We start from the raw sequence: 9,526 nt of genomic DNA on the forward strand, positions 1-9,526 counted from the left end.
TTCTACCCCTTTTTGCTGTATGAAAGGGTTAAAATAAAAATGATTAATATAAATTTTAATAAAAAACATTAATAAATCAAGTCAGGTCATTTAGGTTTAGTCTATTTGACTCAGAAGGCACAATAGGGTAATAGAATAATTAATTCATTTCACTTAAAATTAATGTTCAAGGGGCAAATAATTGAAATAAAGATTCAAAGATTTAGCAATTTTATGTGTAGCATTATTTTTTTTAAACACAATCAATCTCAGTTTAATGGATTAAAAGTAATTTTTAAAAAATCCTTTAAGATCAAGTCTAAATTTTAAATAAAAATTACAATTCTAGAGAAAGACATTTTAATAAAATGTAGAAATTTTGAAACAAGAAGTCATAATGCTAAAATATTTCCAGGTTTTTATAACTTTAATTATATAACTCTTTATAACTTTAAATAGTAGTCCAATTTTTCGGTATAAATTAAATCAATTAAAATTTTCTTCGTAGTCAAAAAAAATTTGTCACGTTAACTGAAAATTTAAACAGATGAAATGATTCTTATTCCTGATTATTTGTTGACTAATGCGTAGAAAAATTTTAAAGTGTTGAAAATTAAATTTTCCTAAATCCTTAAAAAAATTCTCAAATTGATTCAATTGTTAGCCCCTTGATTTGTTAGTTTATACATTCATCTCTCGATTTCCATTTCACACAAGCAAAGTCCAGTGCTCTTTTTTTATTCTTTTTGAGAAAACTCCTCACTAACACGCTCACACAAGTGCTATTTTTCTCTCTCTCTCAAACTTCTAAAGAAAATTCCTCTCACACTTTTGTACGAGCAAAGTGTGAATTTTCAGCGATGGAGACGCCTGGTGACAGATTTATCTATTCCATACTCCGCGTTCTCTTACAAAAATACATTTTATGCTTTTTTGTGTGTCACCTCGGTTTCCGCAATGCTCCACCGGATTCATATCAAAAATGCGAAATCACAACTTTTTTTTTGTGCTCGTCCCCTACTCATCCTGTCCCCATGGAAATTTCTTTCCCACCATCAACATGAAAGAAAATTGAAACGAGGGTGGCCGCCAACTGAAACACGGTGGTTTGAAACAACACAAAGGAGGTTGGGGGGGGGGGGTGAAAAAGAGGGTGGGAAATGCATATTTCCGAAAGGAATGGCATTGCCGAAGAACACGCTTGTAAGTGAGATAAGCTCGTGCCAAGTGGCTGTGTAATGGCCGGAATAGGGATAATGGTGAAATGATTGTCTGTTTTCACAACCAAGTCTCATGGATTGCGAACCATTTGCATTTTCCCAACAGCAAATTTGGCATTAATGGAAGATGCCGCAGTGAGGATGCAAAAATCCATCGGAGACATTTTGTCATGTTCTTTTCTCTGCTTTTCTACATTAGAGAGAATTGTTCTATGGGGGAGAGGTTGGGAGAGGAAGTTTAGACGAGAAGGAATTGCCAGCGTGGTGCTTCTTCATTCACATTCATAATGACGATAATGATGCAACGACAGAAGTGGGTCAAATCACTATGGGGCATTAAATAAGAGTGGATAAGATGTTAAATTTCACATGAAATATTGCCAAAGTTACTGAAAAAAAAACTAAAGGAAACTCTCTGAAAGTTTGTGAAAATCTTTTAATTCAGAGTGATAAAATCGCGAAAGAAAAATCATAAAAGAAAATAGAATACATTTAAAAACATTTAAAACATTTTTAATTTCATTTAGAATTCATTCAAAGTAAATAAATTTAGCTTAAAGATTAGAAATCATCCTCTGTTAATTTTACTATTTTAGTTTTAGCTGTGATTCTTTTTTTATGTTTCTTTAAAAACTTTGTTTTTTAAGAAAAAAGAAAATTCGTGATAAAATTCTCAAATTTTTGCATTTACTTTATCTTTAAATATCTAACACGAGAATATTTTCCAAATTTTCTATTATTCTGATTCTATTTTATTTCCCACAAAAAAATCATAAATTGCGATATATAGTTGTCTGCTTACAACCTAGCGTCTCCATTTCAATGTAAAACCAGGCCCCTCCACTTGACGTAAAACTTAAGATTCCACTCAAGAACTTTAAATTTTACCGTGAAAATTCTTTAAGTACTGCATGAAACTTTCCTTAATTTTTCAGTAAAAATTCAAACCATTAAACCTTGATCAAACCCATGCATTTGGCATCGAGCTGCCGGTGTTTGAGACAAAAAGGAAGTGGTTTGTTTATAAATAGAATGGCAAATTTGTCAAAATGCGAGACAGTGGTCGAAAAAATCATAATTGCAGCATATGATTAATTCAGTATTTTCCCCCCGAGATACAGAGATAGAGAAACTGTGAAAGAGGGGAAAAGAAGTTCATTTCCTATGAAGACCATTAACTCAAGTCCGAGAAAATTGTTCTGTATTCATTTGCACTTGATGGAGAAACCCTCAATTATGTCGAATTGTTTTTTTTTTCTCTTTTGCCTTTCATGCCGCGTACGCACAAAAAATAATGATACTAAAGATTCTTCTACTGGCTCACCACCTCCAAAGCCAAGACGCTTCCAACCAAGGTGGAAGGATACAAAGCAGGAGGTTCAGCTTCGACCACGTAAACCCAATCAGGAGCTTTCGGCATCGCAACTCACCCTCAATCGCAAAAGCTTATCGGAGAGTGATCTCCTGCACGAAATTGATAAATCACTGGTACTGGCCAAAGGATTCCTTTTCGCACGCGGTAGGATTAAGTGTCTTTTAGTCTTAATTAATTTCTTGTCTCGTCCCCCCATCTTGTTTTTCTTGTCTGCATGCAATTTGCTTAATTCATTTGCCATCCCTTCGTCCCAACATGGCATTATCTCAAATCGTCCCTCACTGTTAGGATTGTCCTTGCAGAATCCTTCAACAATCCTCACATTCAAATGAATTTACATCGCAAAAATTCGTTCTCGTAAAATGTCTCATGGCGTCAATAAAAAATTCTGCATTTTACGTTGAATTTTCTCTGACAGGGATGCTGAATTTTGCATAATTAATTAAATACCTACTTTAATTTGAATGAGTCGTGAAAAATTCTGATAAGTACTTTTACCCGGTTTATGGATAATATTTTAAAATTAAATTCACAATTTTCCAAATGAATGAATTTTATAAATTATGAAATTTATTATAAAAAAATTATTCATGGAAAAGTTTCTGGTGCTTCAAGAAGACATCAAACTCTTCCGAAAGTATTCTTTATTAAATCGGCTGAAATATTCCATTTTTAACCTTTAATTATTTCTTTTAATTAAAACTTTTTCAAAAAAAAATCTCAAGTTTGTTGACTTCTTTAACGCCGCATAAAAAGAATTATTTCTTATACTTTTTTTTCCAACAGCGCGATTGCTTAACTCTCCCATTGATACAATTTATTGAACTTCTTCTTCAGTCAGATTATTTATTTTTCCTCCAAACCAGAATTAAGGCCTTTTCGCTGACAGATACCTTTGAATATACCTACTTTTCCCCCCTCAAAAAGTATCTTTCATCTGTTTGTTCTTGAAAATCATGCACATGAAAAAAATCCCACACAAATAAAAAGGAAAAAAAAACTTCCAGAAAAAGATTCGAGTGAAACTTCCCTGACTTTTCTTGTTTATATTAGAGAGGAAAATCATGAAAAATCACCAGATGTTGCATGATGTTTTGTGAAGTTGTGTGAAAAGAATTTTTCCAATACAGAAATGCACATGGAAAACTTCCATGGAAATTCTTATTCGTATAAGTTTTTGTGAAAATGACGAATGGCGCAAGTTTTGTAAATTTTCCCCAATACACACCCTGAGTTGTTACTGTGCTGTGGAAAAATTGAAAATTCTCCTGTGAATTTTTGCAACAACAACGGGTTTCCACACAGAGATGAAGAACGTCGCGCAACAGAAGTAATTTCTGCTGTGAGTATTTTCCAATTGCAACCATTTGAGAATACATATAATGCCAAAGGGGAAGTTTGGGAAGAGGCAGAAAAAAAAGTTCGGCGTCGGACGAAGAAAAATGGACGGTGGGAAGTCGGAAGAGTTACAGAATTGTCAAGGGGGAAAATTGGACGGGGGCGATAAATTAAGCGGGAGAAAATTTCTCTGGAATTAATTAAATTTCCACACCCATAAATTTTCACGATGAGAAAAATGTATCGAAGAAAGTCCCCAAGGAGATATCGATGCTTGTCAGAGCTATACAAAATTTACCAACTTAAGGGGAATGGTTAATGAATAATGACACGAGAGAGATGAAGGGTTAAATTTTCCCCCTTAAGAAGCATTTTCTCGATGGAAATTGGATAGGAAGTTCAATAATTAAGAGTTTCGTTACAGAATAATTTTGTTGCAGTGTGAGCGCTTTTAAATTCTTCATTTGGAAAAGTTTATTGCCTTTATTGAAAAGTACATCCTTTTACGAGAACTTTGATGTCTCAATTAATGTCTTTAATTCACTTTGAAAGGTTAAAAGACATTTTCGAAGAAGATAGTCGTGAGACGTTAATGGAAAATTAACTAGGATATTTTTAAAGTTTTATATTTAACCTAAAGAATTTTTATTCAATACTTTTAAAAAGTTTTTTAATTACAGTCAAATTGACAGGTGACAGATCATTTCAAATGACAGTTCTTTAAATTAAGCAAAAGATGTCATAATAAATGTCAAGAGTAGATAGTTTAAGAATAATTCTGTACATAAATTTAAACGTCAGAGTATTTACTTTCAAATTTTCCAAAATGTAATGCAAAATTTAACTATCAAAAATGTCAAATCAAATGTCATTCGAGAAATTTGACAGATTATGTAACTACTAATGGGAAAACTTATTTTTTAATTCAAATAAATATTTACTTCATTTTCTGAGTACAATTTACCTGTCAAACTGACATATATGTATCTGACAGGTTCACCTGTCAAAATCAAATATGTCAAAGAAATGTCAGATTAAATGTCAAATGAATGAAAAGGCTCTAATCCTCCTGATTTCGCCTCTGCCAAGTGAGGAGAAGCACATTAGTCGTTATTTTAATTCTTTCAAACGAGTTCATTTGGTCATCTAAATTTAGGCACCCGCCATACACTGACACGTCCACCACACCGACGCTTGTGGAGCCACAGACGGACCACGCGAAGACGCCAGTAGACGACGTCTTGCACAACACGCGGGATCATTTCGGGTGATCATTGGTGTTGGTGCGCTCCCGAAGCTCCACATCGCATTGGGATCAACGTCGGGTCTCAGTTGAGTTGCAAATATCGGACACGGCGCGTCCCGTTTGCGTGTTTTTTTCTCACTCGTGAAAAACCCCACCGGATCGCGATCGTGCGTCGCGCCGTTTGCCTCGACTCCTCTGGAAGCATCCGCAGTGTTTCAACTTTTTTTCTTGACAAAGTGCTTACAAAATAGGATTACCATCACTCACGCCGATTGAATTCCAGAGACATCCCATCTTACTTTCGCTCCCTTTTTCTCTCTCTCGTGAAATTCCTCTTTGGCGTCATGGGAATCACATTCTAAAAATAATTATAGTATTACTTTTTCGTTACATCTGCACAGTGAAAACACACCGAGTCTCGGTGCTGCCTCGTTAGGAAGGTACACACACCTTAAGTCTTTTATTTTTCTCCAAAGGCACAGTGGAGAGGTTCAGTGGAAAAATGAATGGGGGACTGGGAAATGGCGTCAAGCTATTTACATTCAGTTTCTTTGAATTGAAACATCTCTTAATTATATAGCAAAATGTTCTGTGTATCAGAAAGAGAAGCGCAAAAAACGTGAACGATAGAACTTATTGTCATTCTTCTGAAGCTCCTCGTCAAATTGGCAATTTGTACAGTCACATAGGTGGCTCAAGTGCATGAAAATATGATTATAGTTGTGGTCAAAATTATAGCACCCAAGATTTCAATCGAAAAAATAAACAATTCTCTGTTTTACTTAAATGAAATCATAAATGAAATGATTTATTATCTTTTATTGTATAACTTTTGTATTTACAGTTCTTAATATGCTATAAAGTGTATCTCTCTTTGCTATAAAATTGCCTAACAACGCCCCCGTCTTCTGTAAACATATATGATTGTGTATCTTAGGAAAACTGCATTTTAATAGCTATTGAAAGTCAAAATTTATTGTGAACAATTTAGAATTTATTTTCTAGCAAGTTATATTGAATGCTATAAATTTTATAGCAACTTATAAATTTAATTGATCGAATAAGTTTTATGAACGTTTAAAAAATTAAGAGCATTTCAAAATACAAACACAATATATTGTGCTTTAATATGTAATTCGTTTATGAATTTGCCATAAAATGAGTTTAGAAGTTAACCTTAGTTAATCTTCTATTGCTATAAAATTGCAAATCATCGCCCTCGTTTTCCATAGCCATCTAAGAACTTTGAAAGTTCATCTACCTTCATTGAAGTGAAATTCGCTGCTATAAACCCCTAAGATGAGAAACTATAATTTTATAGCAAGTCTGTATTTTTGCACGTTGATTATTACGAGGAAGTGGAAAAGGTTTTTACCTTTTTTTCTCTATTACTTACCTTTTTTATTCATTTTTAATTTAAAAGAATATTTTTTTTATTGTTCTAATAATTTTCAAATGCTGAATTTAAATTCTAATGTGATAAAACCTGCTAGAAAATCCACTTGAAAATCTGCTAAGAAAACTTAAATTGAATTCCAAAATTGCTCCATAAATATTTTTCCTCCAATTCCACATCGGAAATGCTATAATTTTGATCACAATTGTGCCAAAGCACGTGAGAATGCGAAAAGAGATGGGTTTTTGTGAGGTGAAAAAAAAAGAGAAGTATTTTCAATGGAGTACTTTTCGTGAGGATGCCCCAAACCACTTATATCTATCTCAAATTTCCTTTTCCCACCACCTCTGTGAATCATCCCGCGTCTTTCTCGTGTGAACTTGGAAGTTCTGTGTGTGTGGAGGGAACACTTGAAGGTGCGAAGTGGTATGGTTTTTCCTTTTCGTCTATCCACCGCAGAAATTATTACATTTTCCATCCGTATTCTGGCTCCCACCTCCCTGGTGAAGCTTAAATAACCACATCCCATCCACTTTGGCTGAATTTTCTCACGCAGAGCTTTTCACGAAAAGCATAATTTTGGATTCTGTATGTCCCTCACACTCACCCATAGAGCTCCGCTAGATTATCATGCCCTGTTGATTTCCCGCGCGAAGAGTTTATGGTTTAAAATTAGAAGGATCGTCAACGCAGACCTGCGATTTTTTTCCCAATGGGTCTTCCGCCCAGCACGATCGCGTTGTTTTCAAGCTTCTCCCTCATGGGAGCGCGTACAACACCCAAAAGCCACGAAGAGAATCACCCAAAAACCCACCCACTGTGGAAATATAAATTAGCTTCGCGACCAAAATAGCCGTCATTCATCTCGGCGAAAAATTTCTGTCGCTCAACCTCTGACGTTGGTGCCTTTAATGTGGTCGGGAAGGGGGGTGTGGAAGCTCTGTTTGAGCACCTTTTTGAGGTGCACGCCCGCGGAAATCCCTTTGACTTTCTTCCTTCAAGGAGTTCCCACAGCGATGTTGGTGGAATTTTGAGTATCTCCTACAAAAGAGATTAAGTCATTCCCCACCACACGGACAGATTAATTCTTCAAGCTTCTCACGAACCAGGATAGGCATACCACGAAAAAAGATTTTCCCACGATGTTAAGGATCCCACGAAGACACAGAGAGAAAAGGGTTAAGAAATTAGGGTTGAGGGAAAGTTTGTTAATAAAACAAGTTTAGAATTGAAACAGTGAGGTTTTAAATTCTAACAAATCAGACATTTTAGAAGAGTTTCGTCTCTGAAAAAATTGTAAATTTTATAATTTTTAAAAAATTTTGGTTAATGGGTATTTTAAAATTTGTCCTTTATGTCTTTAATATGAAAAATCTATAACATGTGAAATTGAGTGAATATCCCGAATATTTTGTGGCTTTCCCACACTTTCCCATGGTGTAAAAAATTGGTGTGAAAAACCTGATAGGGGAGAAACCACAAAATATCGAAAATTCGAATGTTCTGATTCCTGTGCCAATAATATCAATTTCATGTAGTTCATAAAATGCTTAACATTTTTTCAAGCCAAAATTAAAGTATGAATGTTCTTAAAAGCGCTCTGAAACTGTTGAATTTACAGTTAATATTTTCAATGTTAGTTTTTCAGAAAAGTAAAAGTTTTAGAGACGAGAAAAATAGATTGAAAGTTTCACAATATTGCGCCTTATTCAGCGACCAAGAAACCCTTGAAATCTTTAAATTTTGTACTGCAATTTCAAGATTTCAAGCGACTTTTAATGGTTTCTTGGTCTCTGAATATGGCCCATTAGTCTAAATCTTAATTGCATTTATAACTTTTTTATGACTTGAGATTTTTTTTAATATTTAGCTCAAAAAGTTCTTTAGAGCCAAGCTTTAATTTTCAAGAAATTTCAGTTTGATTTTCCTTTAAAAATCTTTAATGAATTTTAAACAAAAAGAATAAAAAATTATAAAATAAATTTGATAAAAGAGGAATTAAATAACAACTAAGAGAATGTAAAGAATCTACCTTAAAATTTTCTCTCAGTACTACCTAAGAGAGGAACCAAAAGGAAAATGCGGAAGTGAGCGAAAAGGGATTATCAGTGGAATTTCATTGACGAGGGTGGTAAAAAGATTGTGTTTGTGTGTTTTTTTTCGATATACTTCCAAATGCCATTCTCCCATTGTTGATTGTGTGGAGCATAGTGTGATTGAGACGTGGGTGGGTGTTCGCAGTCAATTCTTGTGAAACGAGCTAAGTGGATTGCACCGAAAGGAGTTTTCCAGTCGACGCGAAACGTGAGAAAAATGGGGCAGGGTTAGTTTTGCCATGAAGCATCCCCTTTCCCACCCTTAGGAAATGCATCCCCCTAATGGGGTGAGATGGCATCCTGTATATGGGGTGGGATGGATGCAGTATCACTAAAACCCAGTGATACATCGATCCAAACAAGCTCGTCTTTTTCCAGAATCACAGTCAACGGCACCAGCAATAATAGCTCCAAAATTCAAAGCGACAGCACCTTCTTCCGGTAAAGCAAACGAACACATTGGAGCTCTTCTTGTACGCGCGAGTAGAGCTCTCAACCCCTCTCCCTCCTACCCCCTCTGTACAGAATGACAATGGGGTGGGGTAGTGCGGGAGAAATCTCAAAAGAGGATTTCCCAATGGTGTACAACATCGAAAATATTTCTCCACACATTGAACATGATTGAAGAATGGGGGTTTATATTCAATTCAACATCTTCTCCTTCCTTCCTTACACATTTCACAGAAGCCCTCCACGAAGAGCACACACCCCCTCTCCCAACTACCTCCCATCAAGCAGCTGGGAAAATTCCATCATGAGAATCACAAACACTGCTGGACAGACGGAATTACATTTCACAGAGAATTTTTCATTTGTTCTACCATTCTTCTACCCAACTGCATCCCATTCGGCGTATCTTACATTGACAACCCTTAA

The 9,526-nt window shown here is 35.1% G+C and overlaps 3 protein-coding genes across 47 annotated transcripts in view; 1 reads left to right on the plus strand and 2 right to left on the minus strand.

The window, feature by feature from the left end:
* LOC129792365 (transient receptor potential cation channel subfamily A member 1) overlaps positions 1 to 9,526 on the minus strand; it is a 1,125,827-nt gene that overhangs the window by 393,320 nt on the left and 722,981 nt on the right. The window lies entirely within an intron of this gene.
* LOC129792430 (PIH1 domain-containing protein 2) overlaps positions 1 to 9,526 on the minus strand; it is a 927,269-nt gene that overhangs the window by 393,320 nt on the left and 524,423 nt on the right. The gene's annotated exons all lie outside the window — the stretch shown is intronic.
* The window catches only part of LOC129792352 (sorbin and SH3 domain-containing protein 1), a 102,888-nt gene that overhangs the window by 41,676 nt on the left and 51,686 nt on the right, over positions 1 to 9,526 (plus strand). For 23 of the 45 annotated variants that reach the window (XM_055831274.1, XM_055831276.1, XM_055831273.1 and 20 more), the window contains one exon: positions 2,506 to 2,718. The exons of 10 other annotated variants lie outside the window; for them this stretch is intronic. In XM_055831274.1, coding sequence (XP_055687249.1) covers positions 2,506 to 2,718 — 213 coding nt within the window. Of the gene's footprint in view, positions 1 to 2,505; positions 2,719 to 4,815; positions 5,599 to 8,765; positions 8,878 to 9,028; positions 9,092 to 9,526 lie in introns of those variants that run through there. 12 more of the 45 variants (XM_055831301.1, XM_055831306.1, XM_055831307.1 and 9 more) reach the window with 7 other exon arrangements.

Source organism: Lutzomyia longipalpis, chromosome 3 (genome assembly GCF_024334085.1).
Source record: "Lutzomyia longipalpis isolate SR_M1_2022 chromosome 3, ASM2433408v1".
In the NCBI taxonomy this organism is placed as follows: Eukaryota; Metazoa; Arthropoda; class Insecta; order Diptera; family Psychodidae; genus Lutzomyia; species Lutzomyia longipalpis.